The sequence below is a fragment of the Neophocaena asiaeorientalis genome, unplaced genomic scaffold (genome assembly GCF_003031525.2).
Source record: "Neophocaena asiaeorientalis asiaeorientalis breed wild unplaced genomic scaffold, Neophocaena_asiaeorientalis_V1.1 scaffold46, whole genome shotgun sequence".
Lineage (NCBI taxonomy): Eukaryota > Metazoa > Chordata > Mammalia > Artiodactyla > Phocoenidae > Neophocaena > Neophocaena asiaeorientalis.
The window spans coordinates 13347922-13374673 of record NW_020175393.1 but is presented as its reverse complement, the minus strand read 5'-3'; the positions used below and the strand labels follow the sequence as shown (position 1 = coordinate 13374673).

Here is a 26752-nt window from a genome sequence, read left to right as displayed (position 1 = left end):
CCATGACCATAGGTTTTAAAATAGAATTAAAAAGAAAAAAATTCCAGGGAGGCTCACTCTAGTAATATTCCTTGAAGTGGTAACCTATCATCTAGTTTCCATTTGGCCACTGGAATTTCCTAGCAAATCTTGGCCTAAAGAAAAAGAGGGAGAGGGTACGAAATATAAAAATATAATATCAAGATAAAAGTGTGGTCACAATCAAACGTTTACAGCAGTGAAGAAGCAAATAAGTGAATCATTGTGTCCATGAGTAATGCCGTGTCCAACTTCATACCTCTTGATGGATTTCCAGCACAGCAGAAGACTTCCTGACTGTGGTTACCGTGTGCAGCCTGGATATAGGAGAAGAAAGATGCAATTTAATATATATATAATACACTATATATGTACATACACACACAGATACATACACAAAGACATATATGTATAGCATGTCAAACTTGAGTACCATGAAGATTATATGCACAAAACTTGAATTAGAAAGAGATGGAAAATAATAATTCAAGTTAGAATATTCAAAGTCAAGAAATTCCTTGGGCAGAGCTTTCCAAAAACAAGCCACTGGTTTAGAGCACATTTCCTGTGCCCTAGTGCGTTTCCTGTCCTCTAGGACAAAATTCTCTGCACACCAACCTACCACTCAGTTGGGCCCTGTGACTCACCCAACTAATGTGGTCAGAGGAGGCTTGATTACAAGCAATGCCAGAGTCTGGGGCTTTGTTCTTCTTTGTTCTTTATCTTTACTAAAATACTAGGAATGTGGAATGCCTCAGGCCTTCACTATGCACCACCAGCTCTTTTGAACATTTCTATTCCACCTAAGATTGGCCTTGCATCTGAAGTCTGGGTCACCTGTCACTGGTGATGGGTGGCCTCATTGGTCTTGAGGTAGATGGGGTAAAAGGCCTATGACTCCACGTGCTGCAATGTCAATGTCTTCCTTTCCCAGACTCTGGTTCGCTGGCTTTCAACCATGGCTGTGTATGTGAATCATCTGGGAGAGATAACCAACCAAACAACTGATGCTCAGGTCTAATCCAGACCAATTAAATCCAAATTTCTGCAGATGGGGTCCAGAGAGCGGTATTTTTTCAAATTTCCCTGCGTGTCTCTAATACACAGCCAGGGTGCAGAAACACTGTTTACAAAATATGGGAGAGACTACTTCCGGATAATATAGTATAGTGAATAATAAAACTTCAAAAAGGGCTCTTGGCCACATTTTTTTCCTTCAGTTCATCAGCTTCTACCAAAATCTCAGGGGACTCAATTCAAGGGGGGAAAAATGAGTTAACTTTTAATGAACCGTTAAAGTTACTCAAAATTTATTTCAACAATCTCATATTCAAACACATTAGCTTTTTTATTTGAATTCAAACTATTTCCCAAGAGGGTCTCCCATTATGCGTAGTACATTTCAGAGCTCAGAAAATGAAAGACCAAGGATAAAATGAATCCAGTTTAATTCAATTGAATCGTTCTGGTAGTACATTAACCACTCTGAACTGGCTTCCTATGACTACACCTCACTCTATGGACCTCCACATTACCTATTTTCTTAGCTTTTTGATAGCAGCAAAGATAAATACGGTTCTTCTTGTTTGTCTGTCTTCTTTGGAAAGCTAAAAAGTGGCCACTGCTCAGCCTTCTGGCTCTCCCCCAAAATAGATCCTTCTAGAATCTGCAACTCATCACACCTTTTCAACATTTCTTCTCTGAAGATGCTTCAACCTCTAGAATCCAAGGCCTCCACCCTGCTTCATCACCACCGCCTGCTTTTCCCACCAAAAGCTGAAGCTCTGGAGTAAGGAAGCAGCCCTTGCTTTCGTTAGGCAAAGCAATTGCTCTGTTTCATATAAATGGCTAATCGGAGCAGGTGAACCGAATTGTCCCTTGCCTGACTGATTTTTCCAAAGCTTTGTGGCCCTAAGTCATTTTCTTCCACATAATTTTTTTTCTCTTTGTATTGTGGAGTGTTGAATATTTACGTGCTACTCACACTTGTGAGCAAATATACAGAACACAGAGTCAGTCTGAAGCCAAATTATGAGGTGAGTGAAATTTGTCTTCAGTCATTCCTGTCAAATTCCCATCTCCTTCAGATGAAAAAGTGCCTCACTATTTTCCCCCTCAGCTGCTCCATTACAAGTGTTCTCCCTACCTGCATTCATAATAGAGTTGTGGTTTTTTGTTTGTTTTTTTTGTGTGTGGTACGCGGGCCTCTCACTGTTGTGGCCTCTCCCGCTGTGGAGCACAGGCTCCGGACGCGCAGGCTCAGCGGCCATGGCTCACGGGCCCAGCCGCTCCGCGGCTTGTGAGATCTTCCCGGACCGGGGAACGAACCCGTGTCCCCTGCATCGGCAGACAGACTCTCAACCACTGCGCCACCAGGGAAGCCCCATAATAGAGTATTAATAGCTGATAAGGGCAAAGTGTTATTACGTCCAAAATAGATGCATTTTAGCATTTGAATTTAGCTAGTCAATTCAACAGAGATGGTAATAACCATCAACAATGTGGAAAAAAGAACACTAACAGTTGTCACCTAGCCCCTTTCACCTGGGCATTTTGTGTAATTATTACGGCTTGGAAGATGGGCTTTGCCCTCAGCTCATCCCAGTCCTAGGCTCTGAGTGGTTCATTTTCCCAAAGATATAGAGCTACTGTAAACAGCAAAATCGACGTTAAACTCTGGTCTCCTACCTCCAAGTTGTGTGTTTCTTCCCCTGGACCACAGCAACAGCGACAGCACTACCTTTCATTTTGTGCCTGTTTTATCTTTTTTTTTTGCTGCTGCTGTACCGACATGCTGAGGAAACTCAAGGTCAAGAGATTTGTCACTTGCCCGAGCACGGTGAAAGAACAAGGTCAAAACCCACATCTTCTCTCACTTCGGAGTGGCATGGACATATATACACTACCAAACGTAAGGTAGATAGCTAGTGGGAAGCAGCCGCATAGCACAGGGAGATCAGCTCGGTGCTTTGTGACCACCTAGAGGGGTGGGATAGGGTGGGTGGGAGGGAGACGCAAGCGGGAAGAGATATGGGAACATATGTATATGTACAACTGATTCACTTTGTTACAAAGCTGAAACTAACACACCACTGTAAAGCAATTATACTCCAATAAAGATGTTTCAAAAAAAAAAAACCCACATCTTCTCATAGTTAATTCTACCTTTTCCTCTGTTCCCTACTTACTCAAGGAAAATAGCATTGAAAAATATCTAGACTTCAAGTGAGTAAGAATTAAGGGGCCGTTCAATACCCCTCACCTCAGACCAGGAACTTGGTGCCTGTTCCACATTCTACTAAGACTGTCCCTGAGTGGATACAGAACACGACCAATCACCCTCCACTCTTGACTCACCCTGAGCCTTTCAGGTCTTTAGGAAAAATGGTGCTGGATCCCCAAACTCACGTGTTCATTGTGTAGCAGAAGATGTAAAACAGGACATCAAAATCACAAAATGTGGGGGAAGGAAGTATAAAAATGTAGATCTTTTTATTCTGTTTAATTTTTTATTATCCTATGGCAGGGATCTTTTCAGAAAATGGGATAATTAAAAGCAACACAGTAGTCATAGCATAAAATGGTGATAAGTGCTAACATTAAAACTGTAGATCTTTTAGAATGTGTTTGAACTCGAATGAAGATCAGTTTAAAGCAAGTAGATATAGTTATGGGTCAACATGCTTGAGTTTTGAAACCCAGCAGACCTTCACCTTGCTTGAACCTCCATTTCCTCAACTGACAAAGAGAAGAAATAATATGGGTCTTGCTGTGAAAATAAAGAAACTGGCAGAGAGTAAAAACGTCATCTCCCCTTCTCCCCTTCCTTTGCCTGTCCAAATCCTATATCTTAGCTAATGGTAGAAATGTCCCAAACAAGAGAATCTTTTCTGTTGTGAAAACCTAATTTTGGATCAATGCCATGTGGCACAGTAACTCTTGGAGTGAAGTGGATTTGGTTCCACGTAAGAGCGATACAGGGTGGATGTTCAAATGGTCATGCCTCCGTATCTTGGCTGCTCTACAACAAAAAGCAGAATCACTTTTCCCGCCCTCTACTCCTGTTGTCCAACTCCTATATATCTGATTACTTGATTTCAGGAATTCTGGTGAACAGAAAGTAAAATCCTCCTAGCAGTAATCCTAAGTGATGAGCTCTAATCCTAAGAAGGCAGCACTCCCAGTGGCTTGAACCCCACGGGATTTTGAAACAAAGAGGGTATCACTCATTTGCAGCTTCAGAAATTTTACCTGAAGTCTTCCAAAGATTTCTTCTTGGTGGCCTTCAAGCCACCAGTTTGGCAACAGGCAAATTTATAATCGATGACCTGGTAAATGATGGGGTTGTACACTGCTGCTGATTTTGCCAGGAGGGTTGGCACCACGGAGAGTTGTATGGGGATGGAGTCCGGCCTTCCAAAAGCTGACCACACGGAGACCACTGCGTAAGGAATCCAGGCGATCAGGAAGCCAGCACAAATCAACATCGCTACCTGGTAAGGGAAAGCGACAGAGAACAAAATCGAGGTACTTGGTGGAAAAGATGGGTGTGGGGGAGAGGATCAGGCAGCCTATTTACACCCAAGAAAGTCTGTCTAACATGTGTTCATTTATCTTGCCAGTAGGAATCATTTCATATGGATCTCTGAGATGTTCAGCCAGAAGAAGTTATGACAATTCTTATCCCATTCACCACATCTTATCCGTTCTCCACTCCAGAATTTGAATGTACCCAAAGACCCGAAGTTTAACCCTATAAAAGGTGTCAGATTGTGCCTACGTGGAGCAGGAAAATCATGCTAAAAGGACATCTGTGAGCCGGAAATTTCCAGACTTCTCAACCCACATTCATTTAAAAACTAGATGGAGAATATGTACACCTTGATGAAATTTTAAATCGCCCTCATTTGCCTCAGGAGACTTAGAAACTCTGCCTTTGTTTGAAATTCTAATAGGAAGCTTCTTCAGAGATTTCTATGAAATGTAATTTCCTTTGGCTCAAGTTTGAGGCTCAGATGGTGGAAATTCACTAGCTACAAAGCAAAAGAGAGTCATCGAGCTTGAACCAAAGTGACACAGTTGTATAAAATGAGACTTTTCCAGAAAGTGCTTTTCTCTCCCACCAAATTATATTTACCTTTAGAAGCCTCTTAACTTTCAGACCAAAGAATAGTTAGAGATAGGGTTCGAAGCACCCTGACTAGTTTCTCACCATCTGCCATTCAGTCTCTTTAAGAATGTAGTCTGGGACTTCCCTGGTGGCACAGTGGTTAAGAATCCACCTGCCAAGGCAGGGGACACGGGTTTGAGCCCTGGTCCAGGAAGATCCCACATGCCGCAGAGCAACTAAACCCGTGCACCACAACTACTGAGCCCACGTGCCACAACTACTGAAGCCCGTGTGCCTAGAGCCTGTTCTCCCCAACAAGAGAAGCCACCGCAGTGAGAAGCCCGCGCACCGCAACGAAGAGTAGCCCCCGCTCGCCACGACTAGAGAGAGCCCGCGTGCAGCAACGAAGACCTAACGCAGCCAAAAATAAATAAATAAATAAATTTATTTTGAAAAAAAGAATGTAGTCTGACCCTATAGATTATCCCACTTGAATTCAACAAATCTTTTTTTAGCAAGTGCTTTGCGTGAGACACTGTGTAAGTGCTCTGGAGACACCCGCACACCTCCGTGCCTGGGTTGTATCCCTCGAGAGCACAAACAACTACATGACAAAGCTGAATATGGTTTAAGTGCCAGCTCAGAGGAAGACAAAATTACCTGCTATGGAGCAAAGTAAGAACAGTCTCAGGAGGAATGTGACGTATAACCTACACACTGGCAAATGGAAATAAAGGCGAGTGAGACCAGCACAAGCAAAGGTAAAGACAGGTATGTGTGAGGTTTGTATAGGAACTAGTAAGCAATTCACTTTGATGTATGAGAAAGCAACTAAGGGAGACGAGCCTGGAAAGAAAGATAACATCCACGTATTCAGGGTTCTGTATAACATATTACTGAGCTTGCCCTTAATTCCATATGCCTGAAAGCACCAGTAGGTTTTTGAGCAGGAGACATATGAGAGTCACGTTTAGGAAGATTAACCTGTAAAATAAAATGCAGCTGGGAAAAATCGGAGGCAGAAAAGTCATTGTTTATTCATTCAACCAGCAAGCGTGATTGAGCATCTCCTACGTGTTTGTGTTGAGGATAAAAGAATGAACAAAGCAGACACAATGCCGGCACACCTAGACTTTCCATTCGGAGCAGGTTTGTTTAGGCGACTGTATGAACAAGAAACAAAAGGGGTCTTAATTAGAGTACCGAGATTTGCAAAGGAAGTCCAAGCTTCCAGTTTTCTTTTAAATGCGAGCTATTTTAAGCCCCGGTTGAGAGAGAGTGAACTAACTTCAAAGCATCCTTAATACCATTATCTACTAGATTATTTTTTCAGTAAGATAAATAATGAAACTGTATTCAGATTTGCCCTCTGTGTGATGAAGATCTGGTGTTGTTTGTTTGTGTTTATTTTCCTCTTCCCAGTATACCTTTGGCCTTAGCATTGCCAGCAACCCTTCTGCCCTGTATACTCTTTTATGGGGTTGGCATCTCAGCAATCACAAGACCAAGTCTGACCAGAGGACTGCATGCCCCTGGCTACAATCCTAGGGGCAGGGTTGGACACATGACTAGAACGAGCATAGTCAGACCCACCCTGGGATTTTATAAAGGCAGTTTTAGGAAAAGTCAGCCTTCCTTTTGAGTTACCTAAAGGCCTGGGAGGATGAGAGGCTGGAGATACCTGAGGCCAGGAGCCACTTACTTTCACAGCCCCCATCCCCTAATTTAAGAAGTAAAATGTAAATTAACAGCTCCCAGCCTCAAGGTCAGCAACATCAAGCGGGTGTGGAGGATGAGACACCAAATATTTTATTAATAGTAGTTAAAGCAACAATAGTTGCACATACTGGATTGTGTTTGAAATTCAATTGGAAGAGTTCTTCCCGTAACAAAGTCATTTGTGTGAATGTGCATTTGAATATTCTTTTGTGGGAGCAGAGCTATTGCATGCGGGAAATGGTCCGGACCCCTCAGTCTACTTGATCTGTGGCACAGCCTGCCAGTAGGGTGTGCTTGCCCTGGGAACCCCGTATGTGAGGGCTGTGTCAAGAAGGAAGCATGAGAAATGTACCTGAAAGTCTCAGATTCAAAAGTTCTACCCCCAAAAGTTCAAGGATCATCTTTAACTATTAACTGCAGCAGAGAAAAACCTCAACAGTAACCATTTTGCTCCATTTTGCAAGTAGAGAATCTAAATCCCAAAGAGGTGAATCAAATGAGCCCAGATCTCCTGCACGTCCTCAAGTCCCGAGTTAGGGTCCTGAGCTAAACTTCTCACCTGCGCTCAGCAGTTATAGAGGAGGCCTGATGCACACATGCAGCTCTCCTGCCTACTTGCCTTTCCATCTTTCTGCAGAAGCTTACCCAGGAGAAACAGCATTTAGTTTGGTCTGTGTGACTTTTGTTTGTAAATGGAGTGGATGCCTCAAAGCTCACAGCGAGGGTCGTATTTTTTTCTAAATCCTCAAATAAACAATAACGATATAAATAAAGCTTGCTCTAGCCGATGTCTAGGAACTTAACATAGCTCCATCCTTTCTCCTTTGGTGTGAGTCATAAGATGATTTCACAGTATCTCAAAAGCTGTTTTCTGTGTTGCTGCCAAAGTCATTGACAAAAAATAGATTAGCACTTAGTCCATAATATTTTCTACATTTTACATATTTTCTCTTTTTATGGGAGTGTATAATGGGGAACACTAAGGACTTAAAACATTTGCATTTTCTTATCCTTTTTAAAAGGACAGAAGAGAATTAAAATATACCAAGGTTTTTAAATACATAGCAAATGAATCTAAGTGGTTTTTCTGGGATTAGAATAAAGCTAAATACTTCAAATTGAATGACTAGAAATCAAGTTTAATGCAGAAAGAGGGATAAAAGCTTAGATCTCAAAGTACTGCATAATGTTACTCATGTTTTTGAAGTGAATACGAAGTTAATATGAGGCACTGTGATTTTCTACAAGCTTCTCATGTTAAAGTCCACAAAATACTAAACTTTGAAATATTAAAGCTATTTTTAAGAGAGACTACAAAACTTTGCAAAACTTTCATGTGACATTCAGTTTTCCCAGAACTTTCTACTCAAGTTGGAGCACGTTTAATCTTCCCATCACTCTGTCCTTCACTTTCCACATTTCTAAGTGTGTCCTCATTTCTATTTTCCAAAATTTCTCTCCCAGACATCCTTAAACCAATTCTAATACAGGCACCTGTACCCATCAATTTCTTCTAAGTTGTTTATTTTTTTAACTGCTTCATTTTTATCGCTGCCTTTTGGTTCACTGGAAAAGGAATAAAACTTCAAATTCTTAAACTAGACAGTTTTTGTGGGAGGAAATTCATAGAATACGTGTTTAGCTTCTACAAAAGACTCACACGTCTGCAACCCTGCTGATTTTTTAAAATATCTTGCTGCAGAGGACCAAGAAATACTGGTACGTTTCAGCTACACGGTTCAAGCTGGCATCAAGCGTCACGTAAGCCATACTGCCCACAATGGATCAATTCCAGTGAATTAACCAATTAAAGCAAGAATAGAATAGGGATGAAGAAGTTCTATAAGGCGCTGCCTCTGGGCCCAATACATCTGAACCATTACAGCAGAGAAGTTTTCCAAAAAGGGAAGTCCTATCTCGTCTGTGTGCAGAGGCAGCGTGGAATAGTGGGGAAGTCTGACATGGAGATATTCAGGTTTGGATTCCAATCTTGCTTCAGTTCCACTGACCACTGTAAGGGAGACAGAATCTCTCTCTCAGATCTGCCCCTTCAGTTCCTTCCACCAGGCTCCTTTGCCCAGATACAAGTAAGACTTCAGCCAACATTTGAAGCTGCCTGCCACCTTGGATAATGAAATAGATAAGGAGAGGACTGGATGTGGAAGTGAAGGCTTAAAATCAGAGCCAAAGAGATGGAATAAATTCCCCACCAATGATGAGGCTGAATCACACTCCAGAACCAGCTAGACTACTGATAATAGAGATATTTCAGTGGCTGGGATGAGATAAGGTCACAAGGAGAGAGATCACCACATCTGTGCATTGAGAGACAGGGCAGGAGAGGGTCCCGCCTGCCTACAGAGAGCGTACATTTGGCAGGAACACAGGCAGGATCAGATTTGGTTTTTCTCTCTTGGCTCTAGCCAGCAAGTATACGGATTTGTTCCCAACTAGAGGGGAAAACGGTAATAAAAGTTGGCAATGCAATGATAAATGCCAATTGTAAGACTACGACCCTCCATGCGTGGGCAGCCTGTCATTGAGGGATGCTGCCAGTGACAAGGAGGAAGGTGGGGAGCTGGACAGCTGTGACCTACCTTCCTCGGCCCTCTGTTTCCTCATCTATATAGAAACAGGGGTAGCGATAGTTCGCTTTCACACCACCTTTAAGAAATTAAGTAATGTGACAACTCCAAACACGTCTAGTTTGAGTTTCCTCCTTCCTTCTATTTTACCAGCAGAATGACAACAAAGGCCAACTGTCTCAGACCCACCTTCATACACTGATGAAAAAATTTCTGAGAGCTTTGGTGCCCTGGTTGTGATCCGGCTAAGAAATATTAATTTATATTTTTTTAAAAAAGGAGTAGGGACCTCCCTGGTGGTGCAGTGGTTAAGAACCTGACTGCCAATGCAGGGGACACGGGTTTGAGCCCTGGTCAGGGAAGATCCCACATGCCAAGAAGCAGCTAAGCCCGGGCGCCACAACCACTGAGCCTGCACTCTAGAGCCCGCATGCCGCAACTACTGAGCCCAAGAGCCACAACTACTGAAGCCCACGTGCCTAGAGCCCGTGCCCCACAACAAGAGAAGCCACCGCAATGAGAAGCCTGCGCACCGCAACGAAGACCCAACACAGCCAAAAAATAAATTTAAAAAAAATTTTTAAAGGAGTGGAAGAAAAAGAAGAATTCTGCACTTCCCAGTTGCAGTTTTCTCAAATCTTAAAATACCACTACTCCACAAACAAGCGAAAGCTGTGATTGGAAGGAGAGGCTGCAAATTAGGTCATGTCACTCTATGCATCTGTGTTTTGAGTTGTAAGCAACAGAAATGGACGTTAGCTGAGTGAGACAGAAAAGGAATGCACTGGTTAGGACAGAGCATCACTGGGAATGCTCAACTGAGAATTGGGGCCAAGCAGACAGAAATGATACCCAAAAACTATGACCTGAGCAGGTTCTGATACACAAACTCCTGCTGCTTTAGCCGTGTCCTTGGGAGCAATCTCCCTGCCCTTCACCAGGTGTCACTAGTTTCTGAGACAGGCTACCATAGCTGGAGCCTAGGGTCATAGCTGCACTCTAGCCACAAGGGAATCTTGGAAAATCAATAACTTGTCTTGATGTATCTTTTAAGTCAAGAGGCCATCTTTGCACAGAAACATTGTTTCTCCCCTGCTGCTCCCCAGCAAGACATAAAATGTTGACAATTTCTCAACATGGAAATTTCAGACCCGGAAAGGGTTTCAGCGACTGTCAGCCAAAACAAATAACAAATGTCAGCTTTGCGAGATTTCTCAGTGGGGAAGTGGCAAAACTGGCACTGAACTTTGAAATTCTTTCCTTCAAATATATCTGTATATGTTTGAGGCATTGTATTAGGTTCTGGGGACACAAAGTGAACAGAAAGATATGGCTGTTACCCCTGTGGGCCTTATTGACTAGTGGTAAAGACAGACATGGAACAAACAATCACAGAAGTAAGTAGGTAATTGTAAATTAACTAAAAATTGTGACAAGTTCTACAAGGCAAATGTAAAAGCGGCAATGAAACATTTTAATAGGAGGACTTGAATTCAATTTGGAGAACGCTTCTCTGGAAAGTAACACTGAAGCTAAGAACACGTAAGAAGAACCAGAGGAAAGCAATTAATAAATTGGTTCAAGAACACAGTTCTGCTTTCCCACTAACTGCTCTCAGAGTCCCCATGGGGGTTCTCTGACTCTGAACCCCCAATGATAAATAACATTCAATGAGCAATGCTGGAGGGGAGTCTTTTGAAGGAAGCAGAGGTTTACGTTTATGAGTTTTAAAAAGGCTTCACAGTCAATGTGAAAGAACAGCAAAACAAAATGCCTCTGCAGGTATAAAACGGACAGAGGGCCTCAAGCTGGGGGTCAAGGGACCAGTGAACACTGATCAAGGTGATTAGGTTAACATAGTATATTCAATTATGTGTCATCCCAGTAATCCTGATTAAGCATCTAGCAGGTGTCGGGCCCTGGGGAACCAGAGCAAACAGCACTTGCCCTCATCCAGCTACTATCTTGCAAAAAGAGCCACAAAGATGTGTCATTCAGAAAAGTGGATATGCCAAGTACTCTGGTGGCCCATAGCAGAGGGACTTCAACAAAGCAGGAGGGATTGGGAAGGTTTCCTGGTAGAAATAAGAGAAATAAAGAGCAACCCAGGTGTCCACAGGATCTGGATACTAACTATAGGCCTGGGACATTGTAGGTGAGCTATGTGTCCTGAATGAATAAATATGAAGTACCAAGATGCCCAGCATAGTCATATACGGAAAAATTAATTGAAACTTCTGGTATTTCCTTCCCGTTACTCCATCCACCTTCCCCCTCATCATAGCAGCAGCAAGAGTGTCCACTGCATTGGTATGAAGGTTTTCACAAGCAGAAATGTCGAAGAAGTAAAACATTCATTTCTCAACCTCTGAGTTTCAAAATAGAAATTCGAAACTTACAAGAGAGGAAATAGTTGAAATAGAGGGTTTCGAGTGTGACAAAAATGATTTTTGAGTATCTGCAGCCAGAGATGTGCAAGACTAGAGGCATTAAGTGTACAGTGTGGACAGGTTAAAGGGACGTACGTGGATACAAGAGCCCACAGTGCGTCAAGGGCCTACAGCCCAAAGGCAAGGGAGGACATCAGAGGAGCTGGTAACTGACCTTGAGAAGCTGTCCTGAAAATACTCCACTGAACCGAGCACAGGGGGCCAGGGAAGGGGTTGGGGGAACAATAGACTCTCAATGCCTTTGCACAAGCAGACAGCTTGTGCCTCACTTCCCAGGGTGCCAGCCAAGGTCTTGACATCCACCCAACGGGTTGCCAAAGAAGGATGGGGAAGTACCTGGAATTTCCAGTGAGCCTAAAGAGGCCTTACAGCTGAAACAAGAAAGATGCAAAGTGACCCATGACAATGGATGCCTGAGGCCAGAGGACACCTTAACTATCTCAGCAATACTAGGGTCAATAAACGACAACAACCAAACCAGATGCCCCCACCCACTGGTCCCGTGGAGTTATAAAGACCTCCCTGAACTTACACAGAGCCTAGGAAGAGGAGGAAAACCCAATTCAACTGAATTTACCCTGATTGTGTAATGTTGTTTGTTTTACAAGGTCAAATGCGGGCATAAAAATGAGATTATACTGAGTCATAGGAATACAAAGAGAAAGGGTTTTTTCTTTCCTTTTTCTTTTTTTTTTTTTTAGTTTCTGTAGCGTTTTTTTGCTTTTGCACACCTCTGCAATTTCTGTAGTCTGTGAAATTTCAGCCTGCTATAAACGTCTAGCAAAACCATTTTTTAATTAATTAGAAGGAGATTACAATGTGGAAAAAGGTTTATAGCTGGAACATCAATTTTTAAGTTGACGAGGTCAGACTGGCAAAATGCAGGCCCAGATAATAACCTACCTAGAAATAATTAGAGTACACAAAGAAATGAATTATTTTGATCCCATAATCCAGTGAGGTGGCCTTTAATAAGCTTTTAGACCAGGACATTCTGAAGATCAGAAGCAACAGATGAACAAGCAAAGTGCCAATCCTGAGAGGTAGTTGAATGGAGGACAAGGCTTCTAACTACGAAAAGGCCCCTGAAGGTTTTTCTACTTATTTTTACTCACTACAAAAAAAATCAAAATTAACTAGTAATTGAAAATAGTTTAAATTTAGAACAGAATGTGCCACAATAGAAAGCTCTATTTTTCAACGTAGGTTGAATTTTGACTTAAATATTTTGCACAAATGTCAATAATTAGAAGCAGTGTATGTTTAGGTTATTTTAATATAGGTTTTATATATACAAATGAAGCCAAGATGTAACATATAATATAGATAGCATGTATAATATAACGAGAATACATGTTAGAAGACACATATAAAGTAAAATCACACACATATATGCCTACACTTTTCCTTTAACATTGCTTTGGTTAATCTGGTCTGGGTGAGCCTGACTATTTGGTCTACACAGTGCAGGGCAAGGAGAATGATAACACATCAAGTTTGGGATTGACATATACACACCACTATATTTAAAATAGGTAACCAACAAGGACTTACTGTATAGCACAGGGGACTCTGCTCAAAACTCTATAATCTAAATGGGAAAAGAATCTGAAAAAGAATCGATACATTTATATGTATAACCGAATCACTTTGCTCTATACCTGAAACAAACACAACATTGTTAATCAACTATACCCCAATATAAAATAAAATTTTTTAATAAAAACAAACAAAAAAACTATGCATCAAATTACATGGTATATGCTGAGCTTCCCCGTGTATGTATAATGAGCTTTAGAAGCTCTGATTAACGAGCTGCCCACCCTCAAGAAATACACGAAGAACCAGATGCTAGGGTATTGGTAAAAGCTGGCTGTGAGTGGGCTGAGTTAAGGAGTTCAACTAACAGGAGAGAGGATGATGAGTGATTGCCTCAGAGAAACGGGAGAAGGGCCTCATGGGTAGGAGGACCCAGACTCACTGCTTAAGACCAGCCAAGCGTCTCAAGGCCAGTAACCTTGGGGGATGCGAAGAGGAGAGGACATCATATGACGTCTCGGCAGCTTCATGGCATGCCACACTACAGGACTGCAACTGAGATCACATACCCATGTGACAGCCATCACGTGGTTCCCTGGGCATACTTCCACGAACTATCGAACACACTTTTAGCTCGGTTGCGTTCACCTAGTTCCTGGAACAGTACTTGGTACCAAATAGGATTTGGATGAAACGGAATGCACATTTAACTTGGATTGATTTATTGGCATTAGTTTGTTTTTTACATCACAGACAGGAGCTAAAGGAAGAGCTAGAAATGAAGAACTTAATTCATGATCCTGAATTTATGGAAATATTTTTCCTACATAACAGCCAATTGTAAGCTAGAAGTTGATCATGATTCCTGATGCTGCATATTTGTCCAGGTAGAACGGCTCCATTTTTAGGTGATCAGTATAGATTTAGAGTGATGAAAACTTCAAACTTTCTTCTACTCAAATGTGGAGTTTAGGGAGTAAAGGAACCAGAACCTCTAGCTCTCACTGTGCAGCCAAGAGGTCCTTGCACAACATCTAAAAACCTGAAATTTGGAGAGAAAACTATTACTAGGACAAAAGTCCTGACTTAGTAGTTAAGGACTAATCCACCTGTGTTCTGGAGGGAACTGTGTTACTCCTGGTCCCTAAGGCCAGTGGTCTGTGTCCAGGGTAGGCTGTGAGGACACTGGAAGGTGGATATCAGTCAACATGATGGATTGGGACACCAGAAGAATGATTAGAACTTCAATCTACATTTATTTTTATCTTTCAAATATAAGATGGAAACTAGGGGGTGCTAATATTAAAAACTCAGTTTGAGAGTATGTGCTAAAAACTGTTTCCTCGATATAAGGGTGAAACGTGATGGAAGTGTAAAGGCCACTGCCTTAGCCCTTACCGGAACTCCTAAAAGTTAGAAGAGACATGAGGAATTATGATTTCTTTAACATCATCCATGCAGCCGTTGACAGGATAACATGTTTATCTCATTGAATCCCCACCACAACCCAGAGAGATAGATGTTACTGTCCCTGTTACACAAGTGAGGAAGTAGAGATTCAAAGAAGTTAAGTATCTATCTCTGGGTCACAAACCTGGCAAGCGTCGGTGATAGAATCCAAACTCTCATCCGTTTTCAAACTGTCTGCTCTTTTCCTTACACCACAATATCTGAAGAGCTGCCAACTCTGAGGCTAGCATTTGCCAAGGGCCCCAATGCTGCAGAAATTGCTCTTGTGTGAAGATGGGCTTCCCATAGGAAAGCAGACATGGTAAGCTCTTACTCTGTTAATGTCCCTAATCGTGTCCATCAAAGTCCATACAGGACAGTAAATACTGTGAGGCATTCTATGAATCATAAAAGTTATTACTCTTATTAGTGAAATAATTTTAAGAAGCTATGCTATTCAATAGAAAGAAAAAGCCCCCAGTAGATCCATTGTATAAATTCGGTAGCTATTAGACGTGTGTGTGTGTGTGTGTGTGTGTGTGTGTAAATGAGAGGGAGATAGAGACAGAGGGAAGAGATACTACAAAGGTTTAAATAAATAATAACAAAGTTCATAAGGACATAAACAGTGGACATTCGAAGTTCTCCCAGTCTCAGACATTCTCTGTCCTCTTTGCCCTATGAAGTTTTAACTGATTAGAAAACACGTTTGTAAATTACGACTGCAGTTACCTTGGTCAGTTTCATTTCCAGCACATGGCTACTAGGGATCCGACTGTCAAAATGAGCTACTTCTTTGGAGGAAGACTTAACCTTAGCAATGATCTTCACATAGGAGAACACGATCACAGCCGTTGGGAGCAAGAGGCAGAAGAAGAGGATGTTCAGGATGAAAATCTGGCCCCCTACTGAGGCCTGGGCCAACCACCAGTCCAGGGTACACGAGGTTCCGAAGGGCTCAGGTGCGTAGTCCCCCAGACCTACCAAGGGCATGGTGGTCCAAAAGGAAGCATAGGCCCAGATGACGGCCAGGCAGATGTAGGCGTGCTTTCTTTTCAGCCAAACCCCTGGAGGTGGAAGAATAGCATTAGCAGGATGTAATCTACCCTCCGCCCAGATACCTCCCTTCCATAGGTCAAATTCCACATCCAAAGAGTTAATCCATTGGATTCTGGGAGGAGTGGTCACAGTAACCGAAGCCGGAGGGAGAGCAGGGTGGAGGGAAGAGAGTTCCAGAGCTTGCGCCCTTTTTCCAAGAGAATAAAACTGGAAGTGATTTCACAGGGAAGGTTTTCTCTAGGCATCTGGGAGCCTTGGGAGGGGGAAGTGACAAAAGCTGGGGAGAGGTGGCAGTAAAAAAGATGAGAGGATGCTGAAGACAGTGGAAGATCTTGGGAAAACATCCGGAATGATCTTTGAGATCCTATCCAGGACAAGAGGCCAACTGGTAGAATATAAAGATGGAGCCCAAAAACGCATGTGTTAAGGGTTTATCTAAGGTAGAGTCCTTTGCGGGAGAAGTGATAAGACACTGCCCGTATCTTTAAAATATGCTTCTTCCTAAAAGCTCGTGTGCCTCTCACCTAAGCACTCGTGGAGTGGGTGTTGGTGCCACGGTCATGACTGTGTGGGGTGACGTTATGGGGTGACCCCACTGGGTGAGAGGAGATTTTGAATCTTCCAATGTTATTAATACGACAGTCACATTCACACAGCCATAGATGGAGAAGTGGGGAATCTAGGTAGATCATATCATGTTCTGCAAAAGAAATTCTGTGAAAATATTTCCAGTAAAACAACAACAAAAAAAAATGAGCTCTGTGTTTCAGCACTAGTTTCCATTCGCCGAAAGAGAATTCCAAGAGGCAGAAACAGTGCAGTCATTTAAGGAAAGCTGTAAAGCGCTAGTGATCATTTGCAAAAGTTCAATACAACCACCTAAGACAGGTCAGCCTGATCTAGGGCTTCAGCCTGCAGGGGAAATTACCTCCATACCGGTTATTGCCTGAAACCCAAAGGGCCAGAGAAGTAACCCCTAACTGCCTTGCTTCTTGGTAGCAGAGAAGAAATATCAAAACATGCTTAATAAAAGCCAAACGATTTCTTCAGCACAGACTCAAGGCCTGCCTCTGTTTAGTGTCATGTGAGGTCTGGGAAATCAGAAGGGCCTAATGCTTCTCATTTCTAGTATTTGACCCTCTTCATGTAACCTTTCCAGAGGTCAGTGTTCTTATCAGTAAAATGGAGAAAATAAAGATATACTGCTTACAGATTTTGGTACAGGTGAAATGAACAATGCCAGGCCTCCTTTGCAGACTATGAAGAACTGCACTAACACGAGTATTTACTCCTGTGTTTGTCTTATTTGGCGCTAAGAAGAAATATAACAGATTGTTTCCTTTGTCTCTATTTTTTCAAACATACGGTGCCATAAAATGCAAATTTCACGGACCCACCAGATAGGGGTAACAATTACGTAGCCACAATATCTGTCAGTTATCCATTATAATGGAGAAGACACTGGCACAAATAATTATATATATTTATAGGAATGTGCATAGGCATACGTAGAAGCATTTATGGTTAGGGTTACTTAGTGAGGTGTTTTATACTTACATTCGGTTATGGTGAAAGGCTGTCAAGTACAGGAGGGAGTAGATTAGTAGATTGGTTCTGTGATGCTCCAGCAGTCAGAACTAGGACCAATGGGTGGAGGTTACTGGGAGGCAGTTTTGTCTTAATATAAGGAATAACATTGTAACAATGAGAGCAGACCAATCAGAGAATGGGCTGCCTTGTGCAGTAGTAAGCTCCCCGTCACTGGTCACTGGAATTATTCAAGAAGAGGCCAAGTGGCTGTCTGTCAGGGATGCCTTAAAACAGTTTATCACATTACATGGGAAAAAGGTCTACATGTCCCCAAGCGACCTTCTAATTCCAGCATTCCAAGACACTGTGTGGAGTGTTTAATTGTGCGACAAATCAAATGATGAAACTAGACTATCGAGAATCAACCTTAGAAGAAGCTGGAAAAAATATATAGTTCCCATAGGAATTATGCCCTGCAATGATTCTGGGGATGGGCGGCACCATCTCTTTAACTGACCCAAAGCCTAGTCAGGAGAATATTTAAAAAGCAGAGACATCGAGGTTTAGTATTCCTCAAATATTCTCAGGAAATGGAACTTTTGCTTCTTTGTCTGTAAAATCTATATTTAAAATCTATTTTGATATGACCAAAAAATAAGTTTATAGAAAAATATTGAATCTGAAATCATCCAGCATAGTTATAATTGTATTTTTTGTATTTTATTGGAATTTTTGATTCAAGCTATTTCTATTGCAAGTTTTAAGCTGTTTAGAAAAAGATGCAATTTTTTTTTAAAGGTGAGCCTGGATGGTGCAGACATTGGGCCATGACCCTACCCCTGCCCTGACCCCCTGCATGTTTGTTTGTTTTTTTTTAATTTAGGACTGTAAACTTTTAAAATAGAAAGAGAAATTCCACCCCATTGAGAGTGTCACATCAACTTGATCCTTCCCATTTCAGGCTCCAGGCCACAGTCTGTCCCCATGGTCACAACAATCAAGCTGATTGAGATTAACAAACAAAGCAGCTGTGGTGGGAACCAATCTTATTCCCTGGTTACACCTGGTTCTCAGTATTAAATTTAAGGGGCCCAAATCCTTCTCTTTTGGGTTCAATAGATTTCCAGAGCCCCAAGAAGCCAAAGTACGAAAAGTTTATTTTTCACATGTAGAATCGTTTTATCGTTAAAGAAAAATCTTTAGCCTCTGAAAATTTGTTTATTGCTGGCTCGCCCCTGGCCAGTTCTCTTAGCTACTCATCTTTCTACCTACCAAGACCACAAAAAGAATGTTGGGTGGTATTTCTGTATGTGTGTCCTTTCCTGCAGGCACGGCTCTCTAACCTGGAGGAGAATTCCTCTTCTCTGCAGTCATAGGGATCCTGAGTGCTAAAGGAGAACCAGAACATCTTTCCATATAATTATATTTACTACTTGGGGAACCAGCTAAACATCTTGGACCCAACATCCTTTCAATGTATAAAATGCATTCTTTTGCTTGTATGGCATAACACGGTAAAAAGCTTACACACTTTAGACAGAAAAATGATACTTTTAAAAGCATCATAGCCAAACACCAGACATTCCTATAAAAGTAGTATTTAAAGAAACCTACATTGACACAGGTTCAAATCTTTAAACATAGGTTAGAACAAGATAAGCTATAAGTAGAAATACTCCTGGTCTCTGAGGTTATTCATAATCCTTATTACCTCTGGGTAAAACTTGTACCGCTTTGACAATCCACCTAGATTTGACTCTCAGGGAATAGAAACCTTCCTACTTACCATAAGATAAATAGCAGATTTTCAAGTACCGGTCCAGGCTGACAGCAGTCATGGTGATAAGACTTCCACAGCCGAAGAAAAATCCAGCCCATCCGTACCAGCGGCAGCCAATCCAGCCAAACACCCAGCGGTGACAGAAGCAAGAGATGATGGTGAACGGTTTGCCTACAACTAGAGTGCCAAGCAACTTGTCAAGGGAAGTTCCCTTCAGTTAAAATTTACCTCACCTACCTCAACTCGCTGTTGAGTTTTATCCCATGCAGACAACAGAGAGCTCTTTTTGGAAATATTAGGTCCAGTTTGTTTACAGCCAGACCCAGATTTCTGGCTTCATCAGTTCATTTTGTTTGTTTGTTTTTTTACTTTCTAGGAAGTAATCTTCTACTTTAATTCATGCCCTGCACCCGCCTTATCCAGCTGTGCATTCAATCTTCCCCCTCTTTGAAGGAAATGGCTGAGGAAGCTTTCCAAAATCTGTATCTGATCCATCTATCAAAAGAGGGCTCCCCAACCTTAATGCATTAGAAGAACCAAGTAACTGACATTGGCAGCCTGCAGGTGCCAGCCTTCCCCACCCCTCCCAGGTGTGCCCCGTACCTGGTACACTGTTAGTTCAGTCAATTAACACATATTTATTGGGTGCTTTTCTAAGTTAGACATACATCGCCTCTAGTGGTCTACACAGCTGGTCTCATACTCCAACTGGCTAGACTGGGCACCCTCATATCAGAGCTTCCCAGTCCTATTGGGTCTACACCCCACTGTCAGTGAGGAAACCCAGTGTAAAAGAATTAGTTTTTTGTTTAACAAATGAACTATTTAGTGCCCAGGATGCAACAAGGTGCCAGAGGACAAAGTGGAGATTAAGATTAACAGATTCATTTTTAATAGATAGAGGGGGCAAAAGAAACAAATAATTTGTAATATAAGATACAGTATGATGGACTGATGGGTCATGATGAGTTCCAGGAAGAAAAATGAAGCAGAGGAGGGAAATAGACAGAAATGGTTTTTTTATATCAGGAGATCAGGGAAGACCTCTCTGCACATGTGATGTTTAGGTAGATGCTAAATCAGTGGTTGAGGACTCGAGCAAACATCTAGAGGGAAAATATTCTAGGCAGGGGAGACAGCAAACTCAGAGCTTGGATTGCGTGTCTGCTGGGTGGGTGCTAAAGACAGCAAAAAAGACAATTGAATGTGACTCCGATGAAGCAAAATTTGTGTCTGTTGTGCCTGGGATCCATCAGCAAAAGGTATTTTAGGCTTCTTTCTGGAGTGGAGATTTTGATGAACCTATGGGATGTCATCTAGAACCTTCAGGATGCCAAAGGGTTTTGATGAACCTCTTGGAAAGGTCTCTCCCTCCACCACTAGGTAGAATGGTTCTAAACCCAGCTGCACATTAAAATCACTGGAGGAGTTTTGTTTTGTTTTGCTTTGCTTTGCTTAATTTTAAATATCAGTGTCCAGAGCTCCAACCCCCAGATAATCTGATTTAATTTATCTGGATTTAATTTACCTGACTTCATTTATCTGGCTGGGCCGTCACAATATATTGTTTTTAGCTCCCCAGGTGATTCTAATACATATACATGATTGAGAGCCATTGATATTTAAACAATAAATATTAGTTGTATAGATGAAATACATCTGGTCTCTAGGATGTGTTTCTTCAAGGTGCTTATAATGGAATACAGTGAAGCAAGAAAAAAAAATTTTTAAGACATAAAAATGTTTAAGGTTTATTGGAAGGAAAAAATGTATTTAAGAGATAACCAGAGGTTGCAAAAAATGATCTGAGTTGATCAGAGAAAACTAACCCACAGCAGAAAATGCTTTCTGGTGAATTACTCTAAAGATATATACAGAGTAATGAGGTGGTTTATGCAATTCTGCGGCAGACTTGCTTAGTTGAAAGCATTTTCAATGTATCTGACCAATTAAGGACATTTTTATTTAAGCCTAGTCTAATTCAGCCTTAAGCATCAGTCGGCTATAAGCGAAGGACGTGACTGAAATGGCAGGTTTCATTCAAGCATTTTACGTTCAGTACCAGTGAGAGAACCACTAGGGGGCAGCATGTTGCGCTGACCGGAGAGCCATCATTCATGTTGCGACACCGCCATCGCGTGCCCAAAATGAGAATGGCAGTCACTTTGCAGCCTCGCAAATTCTCTGAGGCGTATCGCGACTATTTTCACAGAAAGGGCCAGATATGTCACTTTCCTCTTAATGTGCATGTGTATTTCCCAAAAGAGGTCATGATACTTCAGTCTGTCCATACTGAGTAAAGCCTCCCCAAATAACCAAGATCATCCAAACTCAGTGAGAGGGCAGCACATCCATTGCTGTGTAATAAACAGTGACTCAGTAAGTAGACACATCACCAAGACTTGTTTTCAGAGATTGGCAGTGGCAGAAAAATCCACTTATGAAGAGAGAAACAAATACCGGGAAACGTTTTAGAAGGGATGCTTTGGATGAGACCCTGCTAAAAGATTTCCAGTGGAAAGACGAGTTGATGTGTGCTATTCAAACTCAATTTCTATAATTCTAGTAACTTAAAACCATAAAGTGGGGATCCAGAGGCATATTTGAGTGTATCTAGGCAACCCTGGAATTTCATAGGTGAATGTAAAGGGAAGTGACTGACCCCAAATTGTTCATATTTGTAAAAATGAATTACAGTTAAAGAGAAATTTTATTCCAATCCCTCCTTGCTGGGTTACCAGAGAGGCCAAAGAAGCAAGAAATAAACCAGTGGTTCAAAATTTTGGCTGCACATAAATTTACCTGGAAATTCTAATTTTAAATAACCTGATGCCCAGGTAACATTCTCAACTAATTAAAAGCAAAATTTCTGGGTATGAAACCCAGCTGTGAGTTGTTTTGGTTTTGGTTTTAAGTTCCCCAAGTGACTTTTTTGTGCAGCCAAGGTCAAGAACCACTGAACTAGAAGCTTCCTATACTTGCAGTCAGTCCCTAAGCCACACTTAAATATGTCATTACAAGGGCAACCCTTCCCCCTTCCTTGGCTCACTTTTCTGACCCATCATTTACCCTTAAGACCTTACCCCCTTGATGTTTATTTTAACAGATTTCCCTAAGCGAGTGAGGGATGTAACAGAGCTCAAAACAGAGATCTAAATCCTGTCTGTAAGTTTCTGTTTTCTGAATCATTTAGCCCACTATACTGTGAGGTATCCAAAGTCTCATGTATCATTTCAAATTGTATCCTCAGCATCTAACATGCCCGGCACGTGGAATGGACTCCATCTGTGTTAAATGGATGATCTCTTTAGCCACACAACAGTCTGCTGGCTTACCACAAACACTGTAAAGATGATTTGTGAAAGGAGTAAAAGAAGCTGGGGGCAGGGTGATCTGTGAGCCAGTGAGGCATTCAAACCCCCAAAGAAGAAATGGCGTGGCTGCGTTACCTGAAATCCCCAGATCACAGATGGCCAAATTGATAGTCATTATTTCCGCAGGTTTCAGCTTCTTTTTTCGTCTAGAAGACATATACAGGACATACCCATTTCCAAATGTGGACAAAATCCCTACAAGGAAAAATATAAATTTCCATCGTTAAAACTAGGATTTAGAGCTCACTCAGATATGAAACACTTCTCAATTTCAAAAAATGGACACCATAGATTTAGAGGGTAGCGAGAGGATTCTAAATAAAAATCTAAGTTAAGAAGATGAAATAAAAAGCATGAGTTGTGAGTGACAGGCGAGGGATGGTTTACCTCCAAAGGGATAGGAGTCAGGGATTGTCAAACGGCACTTACCCAGAAAAAGAACCACTAATTTCCCAGTGAGGCTCAGTAGGGTGTGGGAATCCCCATGGTCAGTTCTTGGACTAATCCCCAGGATGCAGCATCTCCTCAGACATTTTTAGAGTATTAGCTTTATAGAACTCCTCCCCTCTGATGAGAAGGGTTAACCCCTTGGCTATCGATAAACTCTGAAGACGAAGTGACCCAAACCAAATGAGGTGCTTTCACTCTTCTTGTGGACTCCTGAGGGGGGACCAGCATTCAGGAGAAGCAGAGGCCAGATTAGGCTGGCATGACCCCCTGCAAGGACAGGGTCATCTCCTGGAGACACATCCAGGACTTTTTTGCATCCTGAGGACATGGACGCTGGATATCTGCCACTGCTACTGGACTCAGTATGAAGGGGAAGTGGGTGACAATTGATAACATGGACTCTCCCACTCCCACCAAAGGGAGAGAAAGTAGCTGTCAACCCACCAACCTACCAACAATGATATAAATGTGTTCCCACTTTTATATATCCTTTTATTAATGACTGGCTTTGACATTACAATGATACTGTTCAAAAGTTCTTACAAACCCAGTTTAAATCCAAAAAGACCCAATCCCTACTGACTTTAGTTAAGAAAAGAATACACCTACTTCCATAGCTTAACATGTAGAGTAGATTTCTTCAGGAATTCTTGCTTCATAGTGTAGCTGTGTATAAATGAGAATCTGGTACAGCTGCCTTTAGTAGTAAGGAATAAGGAGAGTATTAACAGGAGAAACCCAGATTTTTCTATCTTAACTTCTACTTCTCCACCACAATTCATTTGGGGGGGCAAGGGGGAAAAATGTGTGTTTCAGCTGATGGTATGAAACCACCAGGCATTAACTGCATTTGTGGTCTTAGGAAATTCTGAATCCCAGGAGTCAGTGCTGCCTCGTGGTCCATTAAAACCTCTTTCGCTTTCTTAAGACAGAGGAGGAAAAAAATAGAAGAGGTGGTGGAGATTCTAAACCAACTAAAATGAAACCCATGTCGCATTAAAGGAAACCAGCTAACAAGGCACACTGGGAAACTATAATGTGAAAACATGGCTAGAAAAATTATAAACACATGCCTTCTACTTTGTATCCAAAAAGATTAAAAAAAACAGTAACTATGCATATGATACACAAAGCTCATTTAAACATCCTTTGTCTTTTTACTTCTCTTTTGAGAATATTGATTTTCTTATTTTTCCTTTCTTAAATTATCTTTACTAATGATTCATAAGGCTTCACCCAGTGCCCAAAGCTTAACAAAAAATAGTCAACTCTCTGCAAGAGCTGCATGTTGATTATTCCCACAGGCAATCTCCCGTAGGGGAGTATGAGGAGAATGCAAACTTATTTTTAATGAGAGTTAAAGGAAAAGAAGATTAAGAAGGTAAAAGCTAAAGTGAGGGGGACATTTTTTGATGACCAAAATCCTGACTCTTCTATGAATACAAAAAATTTAAATCTCATATATAGACCGTTAATGAACTACGTATTTGTAGTAAAAGAGTAGAGGACGGAAATGGGTCTCTAGTTTATTTCTCCTCTATTCCAAACTCACATTATCTTTTCATCTTCCAGTTTTCCCTAAGACTTCTAGTATTTAAGAAAGCTCACCAAGAATGTCATTCCACTCTGGTTCCTTTAAAGGAATCTGGGCACATCCCCAGGAGGGAGGGAACCACACATAGCACCAAGCCCAAGACTGGGTCCAGGATGAGTCCAGCCCCCACCAGCTGACCCTGGCCTCATTCTGAATGAACGACTGCTCGGGAACATACATTTGGCCCCACCCCCGACTCCCTGAGTGATCTGAGCTCCCTTTGTTCCGGGACTTTTTTCAGACCCCTTTATCTGGTGCCTCTTCAGCACTCCCATTTGAATATGATTGTAGTTTTCACCCCTTAATTGTCCTCCCTATTTTGTGTCATCTGGAGAAACATGTCAGGTTACAGATGCTACTTTGTAATTCATTCCTTGCAATTGATTGCGACAAATTCAATTTATAAGATGTCTATTTTTCTGTCTTTTCTGATCATTGAAAGTACTTATGTTTAATAAAAATTCAATGTGGATTTTACTACCAGGTAGTTCCTGTGCGGGGAGAGAGTAGTTTGCCCATTTTGTTCACTTCTGTATTCCCAGCAACTTAAACAGTGGCAAAGAATAGGCATTCGATATATATTTGTGTTTGAAAGGACATGGAGGTCCATTGATAAGAAAAAGAATTTAAATCAGTACCATATTAACTAATAACAAAGCCAAGGACCCAGGGAATCCCTTTGCAGTGGAATTTCTGATTCAATTTCATGGATTCCTTTTGCCTCAAGCACTGACCATAGAGGGGTCTCCAGACTTTTCTAATGAGTTTGGCTAATTTCAGGAGGTTAAATGAAAGTCTTAGCCCGTAATAAGTAGATGAGAAAGAGAGAGAGAGAAGGAGGGGGAGAGAAAGAGAGAAGGAGACAGAGAAAGCTTGACCCAACGACTGAAAAGATTAAAGGCAGACACACCTAAAGACATAACCCACCTGCACACTGGTTACCCAAATTTAAAACAGCGATTTTCAATGTAAGAAAAGTACTGTGGTTGAATCTAATTACCTAGACTAGTGCTGTCCAATAGAAATGTCATGGAAACCAGAAATGTGAGCCACATATGTATTTAAATTTTTTCTGGTCGTCATATTAAGCAAAGTAAAAATATTACTAAATTAATTTTGAGAATATATTTATTTAACCTAATAGGCCCCAAATGTTATAGGTTAGACATGTAGTCGATTGTTTAAAATTATTAATGAGCTATTTTACATGATTTTTTCTGGTCCTATGTTTTCAGTATCTGGTGTCTATTTAATACTACAGCACATCTCAATTTGGAAAAGTCACAGTTCAAGGACTCAGGAGCCACACGTGGCCACCACATTGGATACCAGAGCCTGGAAGCAGCTGTACCATGCTGTGGATCAGGCAGGAAAACTTTTGACCCTGAACTGACTTCCGTTTATTACTCATACATTTTTTTCAACTCTCATCAAAATTACTTAGTGATGCTATCACGGTGGGACCTGACTTTAGGTGAAGTAAACACAGTGTATCCATCCTGACTACAGCATTGGGACAGAGTCCTCTCCATTGTGAAAAGCAGAGGCTAAACTAGATGAGTTCTAAGGTCCATTCTGAGACTATACTCTTATCCTTATATCAAAAGTATTTTTCAAAAAGTAAAAGCATTCTATTTAAATAAGAGCTCATGATCATTAATTTTGTCATTCGGTAGACAAGCCTACTATCAAAGCAACCAAAATGAAATATAGTCTCAAGATAAATTATTTTGCTGTAAAACTTCTTTGGATTATCGAGGGAATATTTATCCCTAATAATAAAGATAATAGAGTCGTTTCTATGAAACATGTATGAACTCTGTGATCCCTCCCCTTCTTCCTGCTTCCTCCCGCTCTCCATCTCAAAATAGCCACTCAAGTGTTGGAATCTTTGTGCAAAATTAACATAGCAGCCCATGAATTTTCTAGATGCAGCCTTTGCACTGAAAAGGCAAGGAAACTTACCAATGATTATTAAGTAAAAGCCAGCCACTAAATCCGCTTCCCAGGAAAGTTTGGAAGCAAAGGGATCCCCCTCCCGAAGGTAGTACGGCAGGCGCTCATCCAGGGCCGGAGCCGTGTGGTTCAAAGCCAT

General features: G+C 41.5%; 1 protein-coding gene across 1 annotated transcript; it reads right to left on the bottom strand.

The window, feature by feature from the left end:
- Positions 1-271: 271 nt before the first annotated feature.
- OPN5 (opsin 5) lies at positions 272-26752 on the bottom strand. The gene is made up of 6 exons (XM_024766367.1): positions 26623-26752; positions 22689-22808; positions 19246-19416; positions 15603-15937; positions 4270-4511; positions 272-335 (listed from the first exon to the last, which is right to left on the bottom strand). The coding sequence occupies exons 1-6, from the start codon at positions 26750-26752 to the stop codon at positions 272-274; spliced, it is 1062 nt and encodes a 353-aa protein (XP_024622135.1).

Bases quoted from the DNA above. Each gene is read 5' to 3' on its own strand.
- OPN5 (XM_024766367.1), bottom strand. From the start codon at position 26,752: ATGGCTTTGAACCACACGGCTCCGGCCCTGGATGAGCGCCTGCCGTAC. The intron at 22,809-26,622 runs GTAAGTTTCCTT...TTTTCCTTGTAG, and splicing joins CTTTTACTTAATAATCATTG to GGATTTTGTCCACATTTGGA. The intron at 15,938-19,245 runs GTAAGTAGGAAG...TTCCACCTCCAG, and splicing joins AATCTGCTATTTATCTTATG to GGGTTTGGCTGAAAAGAAAG.